Here is a 22,678-nt window from a genome sequence, read left to right on the forward strand (position 1 = left end):
CCTTTGACAAGTCAGACGTTCATGAGTGGATAACAACTGTCAATAGTATCGGACTCAGCTTTCTAGCAAGTACAGCATGTAAGAGATGGATGTGTCTGCAGATGCCCCGCCCCACACACACACACACACTCCACAGCCCTCAGTGTCAAATGGCATCTGCCTGCCTGCAGCCCGGTTCCTGTACAGGCTGACAGCTTGCCACAAGCCCTGTGTTCCCTGCTTTCCCACCTGAGGACTTTTCCTGCACCCCAGGAGCTTGCTCAGCCTACACAAAGGGCAGCTTGGAAGGGCAGGAGGTTGAACCCCCGCAGAGTAACCCCCAACCAGTAAGGAGTGGGGGCCGGCTGGTAAGTACCCCAGCTTCCTGTCACGCAGCACGCACATTCTGGTTTCTCACAAGATCCTTAGTGGAACTGAGCCCTGTTTGCCCGAGGTTAAACTGTCTTGTTAACTCACCTTTCCTTGCTCTTCTCCCTATCCTTCTCACTTTCGCTGCTTCCTCACTTCTGCTTCATGGAGTTGCCTCCCAAATAAACTAACTGAACCTTTGCTTAGAGTCTGAGGAACCCAAACTAGGACATCCTGAAAGGGAATTTCTGTCTTCACTTTCGCTTCTGCCTGGAATATGTCTTATTAAGCAAACTTGAAATTTGTAAATAGTATGCCCACCCTTGTAGAGGTTAGTATTTTGAGATTTTCGAAGGGCAGTCAGTATCATTTTATTGTTTTGAAGTCTTTTCTTACAGGGAACATACCATCCTTTTAAAGCAGAACCTGCTATACATCTGTCATCTGTTTACTTTCAGGAAATTAGAAGGAAGTAAAGTTTTTGTCAAGAAACCAATAACAATGTTTTCTTCATGGATACACAGGGAAAAATTAATAGCAGTCCAGAAATCCAAGTGCTACCTTGTTAATTTATTAGCCCTTTCCCCTCTTCAGTCTTTGTGGAGAAGTGAGGAAATTTTTTGAATTTCCACCATTTACAGCCATTTGTTGTCTGTTGTGTTCATTGTACTGTATACTAATTGAGGGTGAGAGGCCATACAGAAAGGAAAGATAGTGCTTTCAAAAGTCTCCAGTTATAAAAAGGTAACAACCACCATTTTGAGCAATTTAAAAATGAAGACTTACCTGGTCCTGTGGTTAAGACTCCAATTCCACTACAGGGGCCATGAGTTCTATCCTTTGTGGGGCAACATCTCACATAATGCATGGCATGGCCAAAGCAACAACAAAATGATTGATTTTTTTTTTTTTAAGGCATTATGTTAGCAAAAAGTGCTCACTCAGTTCAGTTCAGTCGCTCAGTCATGTCCAACTCTTTGCAACCCCATGAATCACAGCACGCCAGGCCTCCCTGTCCATCACCAACTCCCAGAGTTCACTCAGACTCACGTCCATTGAGTCGGTGATGCCATCCAGCCATCTCATCTTCTGTCGTCCCCTTCTCCTCCTGTCCCCAATCCCTCCCAGCATCAGAGTCTTTTCCGATGAGTCAACTTTTCACATGAAGTGGCCAAAGTACTGGAGTTTCAGCTTTAGCATCATTCCTTCCAAAGAAATCCCAGGGCTGATCTTCAGAATGGACTGGTTGGATCTCCTTGCAGTCCAAGGGACTCTCCAGAGTCTTCTCCAACACCACAGTTCAAAAGCATCAATTCTTTGGTGCTCAGCTTTGTTCACAGTCCAACTCTCACATCCATACATGACCACTGGAAAAACCATAGCCTTGACTAGACAGACGTTTGTTGGCAAAGTAATGTCTCTGCTTTTGAATACGCTATCCAGGTTGATCATAACTTTCCTTCCAAGGAGTAAGTGTCTTTTAATTTCATGGCTGCAGTCACCATCTGCAGTGATTTTTGGAGCCCAAAAAAATAAAGTCTGACACTGTTTCCACTGTTTCCCCATCTATTTCCCATGAAGTGATGGGACCGGATGCCATGATCTTCGTTTTCTGAATGTTGAGCTTTAAGCCAACTTTTTCACTCTCCTCTTTCACTTTCATCAAGAGGCTTTTTAGTTCCTCTTCACTTTCTGCCATAAGGGTGATGTCATCTGCATATCTGAGGTTATTGATATTTCTCCCGGCAATCTTGATTCCAGCTTGTGCTTCTTCCAGCCCAGCGTTTCTCATGATGTAGTCTGCATATAAGTTAAATAAGCAGGGTGACAATATACAGCCTTGACGTACTCCTTTTCCTATTTGGAACCAGTCTGTTGTTCCATGTCCAGTTCTATCTGTTGCTTCCTGACCTGCATATAGGTTTCTCAAGAGGCAGGTCAGGTGGTCTGGTATTCCCATTTCTTTCCAAATTTTCCAGTTTATTGTGATCCACTCGGTAGACCCTAAATAAAATTTTTTAATGTTTTATTAAAAACAAGATCGTACAGTGTGTTGATGGCAAAGTTCTAAATAGAACTCAGGACCTTAACAATCCTATCACTTCAATCTCGTCTCCAGTTTTTCCACAATGGGGCCAGTATTTCAAAATGCATTCTTTAGGGACTTCCTGAGGGATGCAGTGGCTAAGACTCCACACTCCCAATGCTGGATCAGGGAACTAGATCCCACATGCCTCAACTAAAGACCCTGCATGCTGCAACAAAGATCAAAGGTCTTGTGTGCTGCAACTAAGACCTGGGGTAGCCAAGTAGATAGATAAACATACATTTTTTTTTTAATGCATTATCTTAGAATTTCTCTCTGCATAGCAGGTAAATTAAATTGATGAACTTTTTTTTATGTTACTGTTTGAGGAGTAGCCACAAGCCCTTTCTCTAAATAATGCATTTTACAAGAACATTGACAGGAGACAGTGTGTCCTCAGAAGAAGAAAGCTGTTGAGCTGCTCACCTGCCCACAGCCACCTCCCACCCTCTCACCAACCCCACCCCCCTTCACAGGCAGCTGGGATTTATGGTCCGATTGGCTGCCCGCTCCGGCAGGGCTAGTCAGCCTGCTGCAGCCCTTCCTTCTTCAGGACAATGCCAGTGGCCGCAGTGCCTCTGCCAACAGGATGTGCTTACGAGCTGTGTGGGGAGGACGTGTGTTATGGTTCCCTTGTTAACTTTTCCTTTTTGTTAAACTCTGGACCATGGCCAGAAGACATTCACTCCTGGGCCTGGGAGGACCCTGGTAAAGGAACTGACTCACTTCCTGAGGGTGGATCAGGTGGAGAGCCCTATGGAAGGTACTGGAATTTGGGAGGGAGGGAGTTGGTTAAAATTCATCATCCTAAGTGTCCCCTACAGGACGGAGTCCTGGCTCCCTTGGGACTGGACCAACTGCCCCTCTCACATGGCTCTACCTGCTGCAGCATCTGCTGCTGCCTATGCCCACAGGCCAGCCCTTCCTGCCATCAGGAGCACCTGATCTCCAAAGCTCAGCTCATGCCTTTCTTGAAAGCCTTCCCTAGCATACTCACACAATACTAAGTATTGTTAGAGCATTTCCAGTATGTTCTTACGTACATATCACTCTCTGGCCTGTTTAAAAATCAATATTTTCATTCTATGTATTTTCCTTACTATATGCCAAGCACTGAGTTGCAGAGACAGATACGAACAAAACCATGGCAAGGCGCTCACAGCCTGATAGAAAGACAACACTTAGCATGCTTGAAAGTCCCTAACAGAGGAGTAGAGTGGACACTGGACCCCTCAGGACCAAGATCCCCGATCACCTGTGAGGGAAGACCACCCCGGTGGAGCAGCTTTGGAAAGGAAAATCATCCAGTTTTGTTGTAGATGTGCTCAATTAAGATATGCAAGACATGTCACAAAGGCAGTTGCTATGTGAGACTGAACTGTGGGAGTTCTCAGCTGTGGATAATTCACTCCAGAGACCCAGGGGCAGAAGACAGATGCCCCTGGCACTTGGTAGAAAAGAGAACTAAGAACTGAGCTATGTCTCCATTAGTTGACGTTCCTTTTCACATTTTCATTGAACCACATTTGTATATAATATATATATATGTGTATGTATGTATGTATTTAGCTGCATTGGGTCTTAGTTGTGGCGCAAGGGATCTTTAGTTACGGCACGTGGGACCTAGTTCCCAGACCAGAGCACAGAGCTCCAGCCACTGGACCACCAGGGAAGTCCCTGAACCACATTTGTTTTTAAGTATATCTGAGGCTCTTCCTGGGAAAGACAGTAACAATAATAATTGCCACAGTTGGCATGTGCCAGATGCTTTATCTGCAGGATTTCTAATAATCATAGTAACTCTATGGTAGGTACTCTTGTTATCAGCTTACAGGTAAGAATACTCCTGTGCAAAAAGGATCAGCGCTTTACCCAGTCATAGCTGCAAGGAGGCAGAACGTGAATTCCAGTCCAAGATTATCGAAAACCCACACTTTCCTACTGCAATGTCCCATGTCCCCAGATATCCAGTGACTGGAAACAGCTCCCCACAGTTTCTCCACCCCAAGCAAGGGCCATCTCATAACCCTGTTTCTCATAAGCATCTCCCAGGAAACTTGCATAAAACAGTGCAGTTGGCTGGATAATGGCCCCCAAAGATACCAAGTCCTGATCCTTGGAGCCTGTAAATGTTACCTTGTATGAAGAAAGGGTCTTTGCAGGTGTAATTTAGTTAAGGCTCTTGAGACGGAGATTATTGTGGATTATTTGAGGAGGCCGCAAACACAATGTCTTTATAAGAGAGAGGCAGAGGGAGATTAAACATAGAAGAGGAAAAGGCAATACAGACATGGAGACAGGAGGTAGAGACTGATCAGAGTGATGCAGCCGCAAGGCAGGGAATGTTCGCGGCCACCAGATGCTGAAAGAGAGGGGACAAGAAAGAGCTTCTCCCTTAAAGTGCCAGGGAGTAGGGCAGGCACCAGATACCAGATACCACTAGGGGATAAAGCAGGCAGCCCAGGAAACACCTTGATTTTAGTCCTGTGACACTGATTGCAGACTTTGGGCCTCCAGGACTGTGAGGGAATGCATTTTTGTTGCTTTAAACCACGAAATTTGTGATGATTTGTTTCAGCAGATCTAGGACACTAATCCATGTGGATTCCAAGGACACATGCCCAGGGAGTTAGATTTAGTAGGTCTGCTTTTTGAAGGGCAACCAGAGCGATTCTGATACTGACAATCTGTGGGCCACACAGCCTCAACTGCTCAGGCAGGGCAACTGTAGGACTTAAACCCTTAAGTGCTAACCGCTGGACCGCCAGAGAATTACTGAAACAACTTTTAAATTAGGTCCATTTCCCCAGGATTTATGCTGAGGCTGAGGGAGAAGGAAACCATAATAAAGACTGAATCAAGTTAAACAGTGGTAATTTCAGATCGAAACAAAACTGATAGTATAAGGTGATCTTGGGCCTGGTGAAAGGGCGACACCAAACTGAACAGTGCTCACTTTAGCAAGACAACTAGTGGGATAGATAATTTGGGGATAGACCTGCCTCTGGGAGCTGTAGGCACCAGAGGAACCCAGGATCTAGGTGGCCACCAGTCAGCACCCATGGGTGATTAGATCAAGGCAGAGATGACCATTTGCAAACACAGAGGAGAACACCAGAAGAACCCACAAAAACCCAGAAGACAAAAACAAAAAGAAGGGAAAAAAAAAAGAACCAGAAGGCAGAGATTTGACTAAGGGTATGTATTGTTTATAGACTATGAGAAACTTGGGTTACATATATTTTTCCTTTTAATTTACCCCTCTAATCTTGTCTCGCATGTATGCATGCTCAGTTGTATTCAACTTTGCAACCTCACGGACAGTAGCCTGCCAGGCTCCTCTGTCCATGGGATTCTCCAGGCAAGAGTCCTGGAGTGGATTTTCATTTCCTCCTCCAGGCATCTTCCTGACCCAGGGATCAAACCTGCATCTCCTTCATTCACAGGTGAATTTTTTACCACTGAACCAACTGTCTTAGTTGGCATTAATTTTATACCACTTCGTCTTAATCATTTTACTTACTTGAATTTTGGCCCCTTTTGTTTAATAATATATTTAATCTCTATTTGCTCAATTGCCTATTGAGCAAATATCTCTCTCTTCTGCTGAACTGTAAAGGTAGGTGGGAGCCATGTCTGTTTCTCTCAGCAGTGGTCCCCAGCTCTTAGCACAAAGACTGACGGTGTTTGTTTCTCCCGTGAGTGATCGTAACTTTTAAAGATGAATGAACCCGTGAAATGGCACAGCCACTTTGGTAAACAGTCTGGTAGTTCCTCAAAACTTGAAACACAGAGCCACCCGGGGACCCAGCAATTTCACACCCAGGTATATGCCCAAGAGACTGAAAATCTGTATCCACACAAAAACTTGTACACAAGTGTTCATAATAGCATCGTTCATAATGTCCCCAAAGTGGAAACAACTCAATTGTCCATCAAGTGATGAAAAGATAAATAAAATGTGGTACACCCGTACAGTGGATTATTTTTTAGTCGTGAAAAAAAATGGGGACTTCTCTGGTGGTCCAGGCCCTAAGACTCCGAACTCCCAAGGTAGGGGACCCCACTTCAATCCCTGTCAGAGAACTAAATCCCTGCATGCCTCAATGAAGATGGAAGTTCCTGAGTACCGCAACCACCCGTGCAGTCAAATAAATAAATAACAAAGAAATGACACTCTGATACATGCCACAATGCGGATGAACCTTAAAAACATCATGCTGAGTGAAAGAAGTCAGTCACAAAAAGGTTATCTATTGGATGATTCCATTTATAAGGAATGTCCAGCATAGACAAATCCATCGAGACAGAGGCTGCCAAGGGCTGGGAGTGCTTGAGGGGGACGAAGAGTAACTAAACGCTAGTGGGTACTAGGTTTTTTGCCAGGTAATGAAAATGTTCTAAAATTCGATAATGATGGTGGCTGCAGCAACTCGGTGGATATGTTAAAAACCACTGACTTGTACACTTTAAAAGGGTGAATTTTCTGTGGTATATGAATGGGATCTCCATAGAACTATCTTTAAAAATAAAAAAAGAAATGATACAGACAAGTCCTTCTTTAAGTTATTAAAAATCAACAAGGAAAATGTTAAATTATAATAGTTTATTTTCAAGAAAAATAGTCCCATGTACTTGAGTGGCCGTGTGTCTGAATGGAAGGGGGGCAGATTGCAAAAATCACGGGGCTCCCTGGCTGCGGGGGTCGCCGCCTAGGAGGACTTCACTTCTAGAGCCCCGCTTGGGCAAATGGTGGGGACGCAGGGTGCAGCCACAGCCTCAGAAAAGAGGGTGAGAGGATGACGGGGAGCGCGTGCGATTCCTCTTTCCTGGCCTCCCACCGCACCCTTTGTATTGTGCCATTTTAACGATCTCACACCTCTCGGGATCACCAGAGCCCAAGCGGCTCGCCGGGAGCGAAGTGTGTATTGTTTGGCTCAGGAAATGTGGGGTAATGAAGGTGCCTCCCACTGGGCTGGCAGGTCACTGTATTCCGCCCTGGCCTCCGGTTTGGGGGATGGGTGACAGCGAAGGGGTCCGCGGAGCCGCGCCGCCGCTGTCTGCGGGGCAGGGAGCGCAGCCTTTGTGCCGAGGCTGCTCCGGGCTCCCGCCGCTGGGGGGCGGCCTCTCACCCACAGACCCCCGACAATAGCGGGAGGGGTGGGGAGCCGCACGGTTCCGGAAACTTTTCCCTGGAGTCCTGACCGCCGCCGCCCGCCCCCGGGATCGCGGAGCTGGGCGCGCCCGTCTCCGGCCTGCCGACTGTGTGCTCGGGCTGGCCGGGTGCGGCAGAACCGAACACAGAAGGGGGAGTGCGGGGCGGCAGCGCCGGGGCCGCGGGCAGCAAGGGAGGCTGCACGCGGGTCCCTGGCCACGCGAAGGCGCGGGCACCAGACTGGGCGGAATGGAGCTTGCCATGGGGGAGGCTTCCAGCCGCGCACCGGCGCCCGCGCTCTGGGACTGGGACTACCTGGACCGCTGCTTCGCCCGCCACCGTGTCTGCATCTCCTTCGGCCTGTGGATCTGCTCCTCTTCCTGCTGGATCGCCGTCCACGCGCTGTAATGGGGGCCGGGGCGGCCGCGGGGGGAACGGGGCGCTGGCCCTGCTGACTCGCTCTTGGGCACCTAGAAGGAGGAGGGCAGAAAGGGAGGATCCGAGAGGCAAGACAATTCCAGGGTTGAAAGGAACATTTTGCTGTAGACTGAAATCAGATCCTTCTTTCCGGATTCCACGAACGAGGAGGCTGGGCTGGGAGCCCACAGAAGGCTGGGTGGTATGGTGGGCGGGACCGTGGACTGGAAGCCGCCAGTCCTGGGTTCTCTTGTTAGCCTTTCCCCACTGACTGGCCCTGTGAGCTGGGCGAGGTGTAAAGTCCCTGGGGCTCACTTTTCCTTACATAAATGGGAATGTTAGCACTTAGGACCGGCTGGGAGGATCTAATGAGTTAGTGCTGGTAGAGCTCTTCCTAAGTGCTCATTAAACAGCATTATTATTGCTCCCGCACTGCCATCCACCCTTGGCAGAGAACATGGGCCTGTCTCTCCATGTTTCTGGCCTCAGTTTACCCAAGGCCCTCCTAGCTGAGAAGGGGAGAGGTAATACTATAACTCTGGCTACAGACTTTGCCAACACCCGAAGTGATCTGGCCGAGTTATCACCGTAACCTGGATTCTAAGGGTGATGTCTGGCTAAAGGTGGCCTCTAGGTCTTCTGCCACCCTGTCCCAAGGTCTGAAGGATGATGTCCCCCACCATGTATTCCCTAGGTGGAGGGGGAGGGAGAGAAGGACCACCACCAGGGAGGCCGGCACCTGCTCACCTTCAGCACTCAATCCTGTTTACTTCAGGTCTGACGTTGTTGGAGAGAGTCTGCAGGCCATGAATAAGAAAACACTTGGAACATTTGCTGAGGGCCTAGTCCTGCCATCGTTAACTCACCAATCGCTGCCACCACCCCGTGAGGCAGGGACTGTCACTGACTCTTTTAAATGAGGAAGCCTGAGGTTCTGACAAGTTAACTAACTTGCCTGAGTGAATGGGGAGAACTGAAACCCCAAGACCTACTGGAAGGGGCAGGCTTGTGAGGTGACTACCCAGACCAGAGGATGGGAACTAAGGAGGCAGTTTACCTGCATTGTCTCACATGTTCATCAGCGCCACCCTCTGAGATGGGTGTTATCAGACAGCTTACCCTCCGTGAACTAAACTTGGAGAGGTTACGGAGCTTCTGTGAGAATGCCCACTGGCTGGGCCGAGAGCAGAGCCTCTGCCTTTCCACCCTGCCTCAGCTGTGTAGGGGCTGGATCAGGGCCGACCCGGGGTCCCTGACCCCTGAGAGCTGGAGACGTGGCTGAAGAGCAGCAGGGCACACGCAGGGCCTCCATAGGCAAAGTGGAAGGCCTGCCATTAACTCACCTTTCACTATAGCCCTCAGTTTTCTCCTCTCTCAAATGGGAGGGTTGAAATGAATTATTTCTAATTTGGGTCCAACTCGGAGAGTTTCTAGTGTAGAGTCTTCACTCTCGGTTCTTCAGTTTCAGGACTCAAAATTAACAGTTGACCTTCCCACTGGGAGCTCTGGGCTTTGTCTGGCCAGTCAGGAATGTTTGGGAGCCTAGTCGTCTTCTGTCCACATCAATTTGTCCCAAGGGCTGATGCTCAGAACTGGCCAAATGGTCCTAATGATGTGGAGTAAGTCCTACCCTGTGGTTAAAGGAAATGAAACCAGAGCTGCAATTGTGCCTCAGTTTCCCTGTAGAAATGTAGGCAGGGAAACATCTCAGACAAAGTATTTCCAAGATCCGACTGATGATGCTGACCAAGAGACGTCTGCCCCTTCCAGCTTGTCCTGCCTTCCTGCACTTATTCCTGGGGGAACGAGGGGGTAGAAGGTGAGCAGTAAGGGAGAGAGAAGCCAGCAGTGGCAACCCAAAGTGCCACAGCATCTTTGAGGCGTCTTCCCTGGTGTGCGAAGAACGTGCACCCAAAATGAAATCAACTCAGATGCAGCTGGCAGAAACTGAGCCATCTCACTGCACAGATGGATTAGAAGGATTTCATGTTAATTGCAAAGAAACAAGTTGCCTTTTTAATTTAGGCAATTAACTCTGCTCTGCAGTAAAACTGCAATGATTGGATTACTTTTATAACTCTCCTGTTTCCTTTCAAAAAAAGAAAAGCTGACAGCTCGTTTGTCAGCACTGAGAGGTGGGTCGTGAATTTGAGGCAGCCAGATTGATAGGGGGAAAGAAACTCCTCCTTTTGTGAGGCCTGGCTCTTGCTGTGGGCTTGTTGGTCAGAGGCTCAGAGTCCTTTCCATCCTTTACTTTTTGCATCTGTCAACTAAGGTCAAAAACACCTGGTGAATATCTGGGGAAGAAAGTGATTCATAAGGACACCAAGTCACAACTGCCTTTTTCAGACACCTGCTCTGGGAGCCCAACCTTACATCTCTGTATTCTGTCCACACTCCCGTCTGTCTCCTCAGGCTTCTGTATCTGAGATGTGGGAGGAAATCTGGACGGGACCAGTCAGCGCTGTGGGCTGCGTGCTGCCTCCTGATCAGTCTGTGTGACACCATTGGGGCGATTCTGGCCAAACAGCTCACCATTCAGGTGGGTTGGGCCCACAGGTGACTGTGGCCTCTGCTTTGCTCCTTCCCCACGCAAAGCAGCTTTGACCTAGGGTCTGTGCCCCTGCTGGCCTTTCTGCTCCTCCAATAACCACGTGACTCACTGCTTACCTCCTTCAAGTCTTTGCTCAAAAATCTCCTCTCAATAAGACCTCCTGACCATCTGTTAAAAATTGTGCCCAGCGTCTCCCACAGCTGCTCCAGACCCCTTATCCTGCTCATTTCCCCCTTAATATACCATCTGCTTTACTTTATTCATTATGTCTATTCTTTATTGCATGTTAACCCTTACTAACATGTCAGCTTCATAAGGGCAACAACTTTAATTCAGTGCCATCTCCCCAGCACTTAAAACAGGAGCTGGCACATAGTAGATGTCCAATTTAAAAAAAAAAAAAAAAAAGGATGGTTGCTGTTAACTGTTTTTTAGAGCCTGGGCACTGTCCCCACTCATGCAGGGGTATCTGAATCCTTTCCCAGGTGGTGATGTGGGCTTTGGAGCAAATGAGAAACATTTCAAGTTTTTCCAAAGTCTGGGACCTTAAACAAATCTGTGTAGAAAGGGGCCTATCTCAAAACACATATCCCAAGGAAGAAGGACCTGTGGGCCCCACTTCAGGGGGCTGGTCCTGGCCTTTTGCCACCCAGGGAGATGTGAAGGAGGGCAGCCTGGTGGTCGGACACAGATTTGGAGAGTTCCAGACCCTGCTGTGAGCAGCATTCTATCAGAAACAAATCACCTTTCGTTTTGGAGGCAATTCTCACTAGCTGATAAAAGATAATGAAGTTCAGCTCAAGTCCAATAATAATAGCTGATATTTATTAAATAGTAAGGGTTTTTCATATATTAAATCACTTAATCCTTAAATTATGGGTGCTCGCATCATCCGTGTTTTACACATGAGCTGTAAAAGTGGTGTGGAGAGGTGTAGAGAGGTTAAATAACCCTGCTAAGGTCACTCTCTTGTAAGTAGCAGTGTTAGGACTCAAACCCTAGAACACATGCGGTTAAGCACTAAATACAGTGGACCCTTGAACAATACGGGTTTGAACTGTGTGCATTCACTTATACGTGGATTTTTTCAAATAATACACACTGTGGCACCCCACGGTCCACGGGTGGTTGAATCTATGGATGCAGAACACAGGATACAGAGGACCTACTGCAAAGTGACACTCAGAATTTCCACTGCAAGGAAGTGGGCGCCCCACCCCTGAGCTGTTCAGGTGTCAACTGTAGTGTCAGTAGCGAGTGCAAGTTTCGGCAGGTGCATCTTACTTTCCTCCAATCACTGGCCTCAGCAACTTTCCACGTGTCAGCTCATATCATCTACTTCACACTGAGAAAACTGCTGTTATTATCCCTGCTTTACAGATGAGGAAACAGAGGCCCCGGGAAGGTCAGTGGCTGGGCCAAAGTTGCACAAGACTACGCCGTACAATGGAAAGTGTGGCGGGCTGGGATCCTGTCCCATCTCTATGATGAACGTTTTCATAATGGCTTTGGTCACTTGAGCAAAACCCCATTTCCTCAAATGGAGGTGATAACCAACCTTTATGGGGTGGGAGGTATCCCTGGAAACCCTATTTCAGTGGAACATATGTGGTGGAGGAGATCCAGAACGAGAGGTACTACAGTTGTTGAAAGAGGTTTGAACACCAAGACCTTTCCTTTGCTCGCAGGTCTTCACTGGTGCCTACCTAGCAGCTGTCGACCTGGTGAACTTTGTGTCCGTTCTCTTCCCAGTCTGTGGCTCCAGATTCAAGTCTAATTCGGGTGAGTGTGCTGCCACCTGTTCCTGACTTCATCACCCACTCATTTCATTCATCAGCACCTCTCCCTGTCGTGCCCGAGCTGGGCCCCTGCCAGGCACAGATGAATGGGTGAGCTCCCCGGCCTCAGCCAGAGCAGGGAGTCAGGGCCCTAAAAGGTAGTCAGCACTGCTAGTGAGGCGTGTGCGCACGGTGGGCAGCAGAGGAGGGGAGGGTCTGCAGGTGTCGGGAGAAGGTGATGTTGGAACTGGGACCGCACGAAAGGGCCCTTCAGATGAAAGAGCAGCCTGGGAAGAGGTCAGGAAGAAGGAGGGGGCAGGGCTTAGGGGACAGATGGTGATACTCAGTGTGCAAGTCCAGGGGCTCAGGTGAAGCCCCACCACTTCTGGAAATGGAGTCAGGAACGGGCCTGCACGGCCTCAGGCCAAGCAGGGGCTGGAGGTGGCTGAGATGGGATGAGTAGGCTGGGAATATGTGGGATCAGACGTTTCTGACAAGGGGCAGCAACATGCTTGGACCCTTATCTTAAAAGGAAATGCTTGTACCAGGGCATAATGTAAGATGTCCTTGCGCTCAATGCTGCCCAGAGGAGGAATGCTCTTTTTGGAATTGTTCAGCGGAGGATCTGTCTTCTATTTCAAGGAGTCTTTCAAAGTCGATGCTTCTGCTCACAGTTTTGATGCCTTGGCCCCACTCCACCCACTCATGGTGCATTCACCAAGCTTGTGCGGGTTCTGCTCAGTGCCGGGCTCTGTGCAGACTCTAGAGCTGCCTGGGCACAGTGCCTGCCCTTAGGGGGCTCCAGTCTAGGATGAATAGCACTGTGTGCACGCAGATGTATGTGATAAAGTATAACGCAGACCTGCCTTGAAACAAAATGACGTGAAAGGCTGAGAAGGGGAAGAGCACCAGGCGTGGGGGATGGGAGGAATGAGAGGGCACGACCACAGGCCCTTCAAGAGTGGGCAAGGTCTGGCCTGTGGAACAACGTGGGAGCCCGTCCTGGCCTCGAGGCCGGGGTCAACACCAGTTCTTCCCACGCAGCTGTCTGCCGAGTTCCAGATCCTGGCAGCCGAGCAGGATCTTGGTGTCTGTTGCAGGACGGGGCTCCCGGGAGAGGAAGAGGAGGCGGCGGCTCCAGGCCAGCATGTTTGCCCTGGTCCTGCCACTGAGCCTGGGCCCGGGCTGGGCTCTGTGGGCCGCCATCCCATGGGCTTCAGGCCGTGACCGAGGGCCGCAGAGGAGGCTGCTGGGCATCCTGGTGCAGGTGAGACCAGGCCTGCTCGGGCTGGGGGAGAGTGGTATGATGTCGGGGAATGCGGGTGCCTCCCCTCCACACAGTCCCAACCAGTGTCCTGGGGGTGGGGCCAGGTCTAGGCCTTGCTGGGAAGAACCACCTAAAAGCAGAAAAGGGTGGGCTAAGGGTGCCTGGGTGTCTTCCCAGGGTGCTGAGTGTATCACTGTTTCCACAGGACAATACAGAAATCCTCGGCTTCCTGCTAGGTGGCATCGCAGCCTTGGGCTCCTGGGTTTCCCGGATCCCCCCACTCTCCAGAATCGTGAGCCTGGGGCTGGGACTGTGGGATCACCCCTGCAGGTCTTAGGGCATCTGGGACCATCCTCCCAGCTCCAGGTCACTGGGGTGGAGACGTGGTGTCCCCGTGTGCCCGGCCGTGTGTGTATGTATGGGGTGGGGTATGTTTGTGTATATGTGTGTGCGGGGCAGAGGACAGCTGGCCCCAGCCTCCAGGGATCCTGAGGCTCACAGCGGGAGGACCCTGTGTTCACTCCATTTCTTGTAGCAAATGAGAAGCAGGTTCTCAGGAAGGAGCCCCTGGGTTTGGATGAACAAGCATCCTATTAAGGAATGAAAAGGTTTGAGGTTTTGGAAGATAGGATTGTTCAGCTCCTGGGCTCTTTATATTCGAGAGTGTCTTGTTGGCATATATTTTCCCAGTGTCTGGGATAAAGGAAGCCCTATGTTGGCCAATCCCCTGGGGAAAACAGACATGACTTGAGATGTCCTGCTTGCCCTTGGCAAGCTCAGTCTCAAGAAGACACAGAAATGGAAAACAAGGTGTTCGAATGCTCTAAGAAAGAGAATCAAATGTTTGGGGTTTTGGAAAAGAGGGAGAGAAACCTCTGCGTTGTGCAAATGAATGAGGGTGGAAACTGTTGACACCACTGGGTGCTGGAGTGCCCAGGCTGGCAGGAAGGCAGGGTGGGGCCTGAGGAAGCAGAGGCGAGGGGAGGCCCTAGGGGTAGAGGAGCGTGCAGGAAAGGCCACCAAGGCAAGAGGGCACCTGCGAAAGAGCCACATATTACGTGACCCCAGATTGTGCCAGCCCATCATTTAGTCTTAAGACAGTCGCTTGCCCAAGAGCACTGTGTTTTCTTTATATTAATTTATGTATTCAGTGGGGCCGGGTCTTAACCGCAGCACTCGGGACCTTTGACCTTTGGGATCTTTAGTTGTGGCATGCAAACTCTTAGTTGCAGCATTTGGGATCTAGTTCCCTGACCAGGGATTGAACTGGGGCCCACTGCACTGGGAGTGCAGAGCCTTAGCCACTGGACCACCAGGGAAGTCCCAGCGCTGTGACTTAATAGCAGTTCCAGGAGAACAGGATTTGGGGATGACGGGGTCTTAGTTAAGCACTCTGAAAGCTGCAGCCTGAAACCTCCCAGGGCACCGGGCCTCCTCAGCAAAGGTGCAATCTCCAGATCAATGGCGGTGAGTGTGGGGAGCACTGTGCTCAGTTCAGCCCCCCTGGGATGGGTCTTCAGGGTGGTGTGGGGGCTGGGAAGCTGTATCACGTGACAACCTTTGAAGGAATTGCTGCAGTGCCCTGACCACCTGTATTGTAAAAGTTTCCTTTGCCTGCAGTAACAAATTGTCACAGACTTGGAACAACAGAAATGTATTGTCTTTAAGTCTCAGCGGCCAGAGGCCCGACCCCAAAGTGTCAGGGCCACGCTCCCTCTGAAGGCCCTAGAGAGGGATCTGTTTCAGGCCCTTCTCTGAGCTTCTGCTAGTTCCCTGGTGGCAGCACAACTCCAGGATTTGTGTGGTATTCTCCGTATGTATGTGTGTGTGTGTGCACGCGCACGCGTGCGTGCACACACACCAATGCATGTAGTCTTCACGTGGCCTTTCCTCCATACGTTCCTGTATCTGACTTTCCCCTTTTCATAAGGACATAGTCATCTTGGATTAAGGCTCATCCTAACAACCTCAGCTTAACCTGATCATCTACAAAGACCCTACTTCTAAATAAGGCTACATTTACTAGCTCTGGGAGTTGGACTCCAATGTCTTTTTGGGGAAACTCAATCCAACCCATAACACCAGCCCCCCTAAAATACTTAAGGCCAGCCCCACCTCTGGGTCCCTCCCTCTACTTCATTTTTTTGATCACATTTATCACAGCCTGAAATTAGCTCCTTTAGCTATTTGCTGAGTGGCTGCCTGGTTCCCCAGCAGAGGGTGGGCACCAAGAGAGCAGTGGCCCTTTCAGTTTTACTTCTCGCTGTGTGCCAGACATTTGGGGTCTGCCCAGGTTAGTGCCAGGAGACATTTCTTACTGAGCGGCTGTATCTGGCCTAGAAAATAGGGAGTTCGTGGATACAGGAAATGGAGGGCTGTCTTGAGGCAGAAAGAGTAGCCTTGTTCTCTGCAGTCTTAGTGATCAGAACCAAGACCGAAACCAATAACCAGGAGGTTACTGGGAGGGCCACTTCCCATTCAGTAGGAAAAAAGGCTCCATGGGTTAGACACTTTGCCCAGTGGCTGGCATGTTGAGAGCAATTGGTATTGTTATTCCTGCTTTAGTAGGTAGTGAGCTCCTCATCACTAGAGGTATTCAAGCCAGATGACCCCTTGGCAGGAAGATAGAGGGAGATTGCATTGGGACTGAGCTGGGTAATCTAGGGGGGACTGCCAGCCCTGAGTGTGTCTGGTCCAGTGAACAAAAGCCCAGAGCTAGGGTTCCCTCATTCGGAGAAGGCAATGGCACCCCACTCCAGTACTCTTGCCTGGAAAATCCCATGGGTGGAGGAGCCTGGTAGGCTGCAGTCCATGGGGTCGCTAAGAGCCAGACACGACTGAGTGACTTCACTTTCACTTTTCACTTTCCTGCATTGGAGAAGGAAATGGCAACCTACTCCAGTGTTCTTGCCTGGAGAATCCCAGGGACAGGGGAGCCTGGTGGGCTGCCATCTATGGGGTCGCACAGAGTCGGACACGACTGAAGCGACTTAGCAGCAGCAGCAGCAGGGTTCCCTCATTAGGAAGAAAGCCAGCAGGACTGGGGTGCAATGGAAGTTGAGCCAGCATGGCCTCAGACCCTGGATCCCCCAGAGGCTGCTTCTAACTTACCCCTGGTGGGAGCACTGAGCAGTCCAGCTGGGTAGCTTTGATGGGAGAAGATCCCATTTTTCCAGGGGCAAGTCCTTGAATGGGACAAGGAGTGTGAAACATGCTCTGATCAGCAGAGCACTGTGCTGACAACATGGGGAATCATTGCTGCTGCAGGAGCAGCTGAGGCATGGCCCACTTCCAACTCCCAGCACAGATTTGCCCGGCAACCACCAGGTGGGTTGTCCCCTCAACCATCAGTCCTGAACTGTTAGGCAGGCCCGAGTGTGCTGGATAAGCTCCTGCCACATCTTGAGTCACCAAGCCAGTTCCAGTCTTCAAGCAGCGATGCTTGAGGCACCTGCTGTGTGCCCAGCGCCACAGGCAAACAGAGCCCTCTAGCCCTCCAGAGCCCTAGTACCGACACTGACAAGAGCTTGAGTGCTGAGTCAGATGGTAGGCATGGGTTGGCACCAGAGTGAGACCAGAGGGCTCCCCCAGCTGAGCCCCTCTCTGCAAGTCACTGCCCCTCTGGCCATCAATGTTCCCTGTAAAATGGGGTGGATGGGCTGGAGGACCCCAAAGGTTTCTTGCTATAGTGGTGCTGCCTGCGTTGTGTGAGGTAGGAAGGGCCAAGGGAAGGGCTGTCACTCCACCTGCAGCCTCTGGGGCTAGCCGTTCGGGGGTCACCCTCCCCGGCTAGGTGCTGTCTGTTCAGGGGTGTTGTGGTGGTGGTTTAGTCCTTAAGTCCTGTCTGACTCTGCAGCCCCATAGACTGTAGCCCGCCAGGCTCCTCTGTCCATGCGATTTCCCAGGCAAGAATACTGGAATGAGTTGCCATTTCCATCTCCAGGGTATCTTCCCAACCCGGGGATCGAACCCACATCTCCTGCAGCTCCTGTACTGGCAGGTGGATTTTTCACACTGAACCACCAGCAGGTAGTGAGCCAGAGACAGGGAGGCCTGGGAACAAAGTTAGAAGGGATGCAGAGGGGGACCTAGCACTCCTGAGGAATGTTTTTTTGTTTCCTTTTCCTTGGCTGCTCTGCATGGCTTGTGAGACCCTAATTCCCTGATCAGGGATTGAACCCAGGCCCTTGGCAGTGAAAGCGCAGAGATCCAACCACTGGGATCAGTCCTTTTGAGGATTAAAATTAAAATGGGGAAGATCAACCAAAACATGCTTTTCCTCTTGAATTTTGTCCATTCCTTAGGCAAGGACTGCATGTCTCCAAATACAGTCATCTAATGAGCAAACTAAGTTTATGTGTGTGTGTGTGTGTATATATATATATGTAAACACATATGTATATATACGTAGACACACATGTATATATGTAAGCACACATGTGTATATATGTAAATACGTGTGTATATATATAAACACATGTGTATATATGTAAACACACACATATATGTATATGTATTCTGTGTTAATTTAAATACCTATGTAATTGTATAAATTGGAAATACATATGTGTTTATATACTTAATGTGTATAGAAAGTGACTTTATACCTGTAAATGGTACTTACATATAGATATTGCATATGTTTCCTTTTTAAAAAACCAATATTCATTACTCATCCTCCAAAAATATCCCCTTGGCTTCAAAATTACCAGAATGTTATCTCTAATTTCCCTGACTTTCCCATCTGGCCTGGTTCAGAGTTGGTGGCCCAGGAAGAGAAGGTCAGGGCTTGGCTCTCCATAATTCTATCTCCCTCATGCTCTGCCCACTGAAATACACGAGCCCCTGCCCAGTGCTGAGTTCCAGGGCACCGAGGTGGTGAGGCCCTCAGCCCTGCTCTGAATAGCTCTCTGTCTGCTGAGCAGACAGCTGTGTAAGGAGCTGAGTCGTGACCAGGGTGAAAGGCACTCCAGTAGAGGGATATGTCAGGTGTAAGGGACCCAGAAGAAGGAATTACTTGCTCCCTTTAGGGTGGAGGCGGTAAGGGATGGTTTTCCAGAGTTGATTTTAAGCCAGGTTCTGAGGGATGAATAGGAGTTCACCAGACAAAGGGGGCAGCTATTTTTTTGGCCTTGACTCATGGCTTGTGGGATCCTAGGTCCCTGACCAGGGATCGAACCTGTGTCCCCTGCCGTGAAAGAGTGCAGTCCACCAGACTGCCAGGGAATTCCTGGAAGCAGCTTGAAGCCCAGTGGAAACAACTCCTTTGGGGGCTGGCCTTGGTCAGAGGGCTTGCCTTCCAACCTCTCACATCAAGGGGCCTGGGTCTTAGAATCAACCGAAGGGAGCTGGGCGAGGCAGCAGTGCTCCTCCCAGCCCAGCCCCTTCCTCTCTCTGCCCAGTGCCAGGGTAAGACATTTCCCTCCATCCACCTGTGGACCCGGCTCCTGTCAGCCCTGGCTGGCCTCCTCTACGCCTCGGCCGTCGTGGCCCACGACCGGCGGCCTGAGTACCTGCTGCGGGCCACGCCCTGGTTGCTGACCTCGCTCGGCCGTGCAGCACTGGACCTGTCTGTATCCACCCCGGGTCCCGGAGCTGGACTGCCTGTGTCTCATCTCCCCTCTGCCCCACCACGCCCTCCTACCCGCTTGGTAGAAAGAATTCTTTCTCAGTGGCCTGGGTGGTGGTTTGAAGCCTAGGGCAGGCAGACACAATTGCAGCGTGCAATTCTGTGTTTTTTTCCTTTTTTTTTTTTTTTTTAAATAAGAAGGATCTCTTGACTGGAGCTCTGTGAAACTGCAGAGAGGGAATGTGAACTTCTTGGCCCTGGGCTCAGAGAAGAGCCAGCTCCTGTCTCCATGCTGCTCCCTGCTGTGTCGGCCCCACTCTCTGTGAATCTGTTTTCTCACCTTTGCCTTGTCTTTCTTGTGGGCTGGGAAGGGCTTTGTGAGCTGACTTGGTCTGCACAGCTGATCCTGCGTTTCCTGTCCTATTTGGTGCTGGAGCCTGGGGTGGGGAAGCAGGGAGAAAAGCTGTCCCCCTTTCTTGTCCCCAAGGGGTTGTTGCCCGATGTGCTGACACCCTGGTGACCTTGCTGTGAGGGCCTCAAGGGCACGCTAAGCTCAGACAGTGGCGGGTGGAGATGCTGACAGTGGGTAAGCCTCTGCTGGCGAGGGAGTGTGTAAAAAAACCCTGTGGATCTAGCATAAACAGTTCCGAAAAAAATTTTCTCACCTACTGTTTGAGTCTGCCAAGGTTGCCATAACACATTGCCACAAACTCAATGGCTTAAGCCAAAGGAATTTATTCTCTCAGCTTTGGAGACCAGAAGCCCCAAGTCCAGACAGGACCACACTCCCTCCAAAGGTTCCAAGAGAGAGTCTCGCCCTGCGTTTTCCATCTTCAGGTGGGCTCCTGGGGTGCCTTGGTTCCTGGCAGCATAATTCCCATTTCTGCCTCTATCGTCATGTGGCCCTTTTCCTTTTGTGTATCTCTGCCTGTCTTCTCTTCCTCTGAAGTTCCTCTTGTGGGACTTACCTTATCCGCCCTAGTCTACTGCCAACCTCATCTTAACTAACTCTTGATATCAGCAAAGACCCTGTTTCCAAATAAAGTCACATTCTGAGGTTCCGGGTGGATATGAATCTGGAGAGGACACTGTTCAACCCACTACGTGTACCGTCCCTCCTAAGCCGAGGAAGATGGTTTTCACAATCCTTTGGTTTAAAAAGTATTCACCAGGTGCTTGTTGGAGCACCTGGCTGCATGGTGGGCCCTGGGGGGACAGAGAGAATTGGACCTGGCTCTGTCCTTAGATGATCTTGTGTCTGCTCTGGGGCCTACCCTGGCAGGATGATTCTGGGGAGTGAGGGCATCACTCCAGGGTGGAGCCTTCGGGGTGCCAAGGTGAAGGCAGCATCAAGCAACTGAAGTTCTCCGCTTCCTTGAACCTTAACTTCCACTTCTCAGATCATTTTCCTTTCCTGCGTGATGAAGAGCAAGATGAGGCAGGTCTTGGGATTTGCCTCTGAAGCGGGAGAGAACCCCGACACCCAAGCCCTTCTGACCTGTGCAGAGAAGGAGGAAGAAAACCAGGAGGCAATGACCGAGGCAAGGTCTCCCAGCTGGATGGGGCCAACCAGTGTCTGTGCCCAGCATGGGCAGAGGTGGAGAGCCTCGCCAGGGCCCAGCCTGGGAATCTGGGGGTCCCTCCAGTGTGAGCCAGTCAGTCACTTTAAAGAACTACTGTTATGCACAACACTGAGTGCCCTGAGAAAATAGGATCCTCTGTTTTTCCAAGTACAAAATATTTTTAAAGTTTTTTCTTTGATTGCTGCATGAACTTAAACATTTTTTAGCAATGTAGATAAAACAGTCAAATGTCCATTTATGCTATTTGGTAATTTACACATATATTGAAATTCACTTACTATATAGATTAATACTTGAGTTTAGAAGTAATGTGCTTTTTGCCCTCATTTGATAAAAACTTATGTTCCTATTTTTGCATGAATTTGACATCCACAGCATCACCACCAATAACACAATTTTTTAAAAAGTTGATATTGCTAAAAAGCTGATTTTTAAAGTGTTGTTTACAATAAGATCCACCCTTTGAAATTATGTCATATCTGTAAATGTGTCTGTCTTTGTCTTTACTGATTTAATCAGGTGACCCCTGTAAGTAAGGAGAACTATGCTAACTGAGGGAGTTTGTCTTTGTCAGAAGTCCTTGGGTGCAAATAATTGAACAAGTGCCTCATGATAATAAGAGAGCTTGTAAAGACTTGAACGGAAAGCAGCTCCCTCTTTTCTAAGATAATTTTTTCAGAAAAAAAAAAAAAATCTAGTCTCCTATGAAGACTCTTCACTATTCTCATTTCTTTCAGAGTGGAAATGAGAGTCTCTGTGAGTGAGCCAGGTCCACTCCTCCAAATGTTCTAGCTTTAACGGCATAATCTGACTGAGCTAATGAAACAGGAGATAGTGTGTAGATACGGCCGAGCTAGAAGGGGCGATACAGGTTCTTGGACCAAAGATCCAAGTTCCCAGGAAGGCTCTAATGGGATGTTATTTTCATTCCATTCTAGAATCTGTTGTGAAATTATATTCCAAAAGGGAGCTAGAACATTTCGGGAGAGCCCCATGTGTTTAGTGTTCTGAAGAGAGTAAGTACAGCCTTCACTGTCTCTTCAGCAGTCTTTACAGCTCTGGTTCTCAAAGTGTGGTCCCTGGACTAGCATCGCCCAAGAACTTGTTAGAAATGCAAATTCCAGGGTCCGCCAAGCTCTACCAAAACACAGCTCAATTGTTTTAATAAGTCCTCCTGGAACCACTTCTTCTAAAAGCGTTTGTTTAGCACCCACCTACGTGGTCTCCCAGCTTTGCCAAACTTTATAATTATCCCGGGAGCTTTTAAACTCTCCAGGTCAGTTCCACACTGGTTAAATCGGAATGTCTGGGGTTAAAAGCTAAACATGAGCTGTTTTTAAGAAGCCCAGGTAGTTCCACTGTGCAGCAAAGTTTCAGACCCACCCACCTTCTGTGACATCAAAGAGACAGATAGATACATCTTATAGGAAGTGAGATGTGCCATAAAAGAACAGAAAAATACTGTAGGGATTCTTTTGAAGAAAATGGAATCCTGTTTTTAGGAAGTGTCTCCTTCTTCCTTTTTGTCTTCCGGTCTCCTTTTGAAAGAACTCGGATTGGGTGCCGCTCACCACACTCCCACACTGCAAGCCGCTCCAGAGGATGGCAGCCATCAGTCGCTACATGGAGCTGACCATTGAACCGGTGCAGCAGGCAAGTGGCTGTGAGCCGCCGCTCGGTGCCCAGAGGGTGGGGGGTAGTCATGGGAGGCTTCTTGGAGAGGTGACACTTTAGCTGCAGGAGGGGCAGGATGAGTCAGGAAAGCATGTAAAAAAGAGCTTTTGAAGGCCTTGGTAGGGAGGAGGTGGTCAGATGAAGTGGAGCTGGGAAGATGAAAAGGTGGCGAAGAGGCAAGGTCACAGTATGGAAGCTGACCATCATCCTGAGGATGACGGGAATCCAGGAGACTTCAGGACTAGAG

The 22,678-nt window shown here is 49.5% G+C and overlaps 1 protein-coding gene across 2 annotated transcripts in view; it reads left to right on the forward strand.

The window, feature by feature from the left end:
* The first annotated feature begins 7,341 nt into the window (after window positions 1–7,341).
* The window catches only part of TMEM44 (transmembrane protein 44), a 44,376-nt gene continuing 29,039 nt past the window's right edge, over window positions 7,342–22,678 (forward strand). Inside the window, exons 1-8 of one of the 2 annotated variants that reach the window (XM_055568653.1) lie at window positions 7,342–7,993; window positions 10,422–10,548; window positions 12,249–12,342; window positions 13,439–13,605; window positions 13,811–13,897; window positions 19,008–19,178; window positions 20,575–20,715; window positions 22,306–22,410. In XM_055568653.1, coding sequence (XP_055424628.1) covers window positions 7,839–7,993; window positions 10,422–10,548; window positions 12,249–12,342; window positions 13,439–13,605; window positions 13,811–13,897; window positions 19,008–19,178; window positions 20,575–20,715; window positions 22,306–22,410 — 1,047 coding nt within the window. In that variant the 5' untranslated portion in view covers window positions 7,342–7,838. The remainder of the gene's footprint in view (window positions 7,994–10,421; window positions 10,549–12,248; window positions 12,343–13,438; window positions 13,606–13,810; window positions 13,898–19,007; window positions 19,179–20,574; window positions 20,716–22,305; window positions 22,411–22,678) is intronic. The other variant, XM_055568652.1, reaches the window with a different exon arrangement.

This window comes from Bubalus kerabau, chromosome 2, assembly GCF_029407905.1.
Source record: "Bubalus kerabau isolate K-KA32 ecotype Philippines breed swamp buffalo chromosome 2, PCC_UOA_SB_1v2, whole genome shotgun sequence".
Taxonomy (NCBI): Eukaryota; Metazoa; Chordata; class Mammalia; order Artiodactyla; family Bovidae; genus Bubalus; species Bubalus kerabau.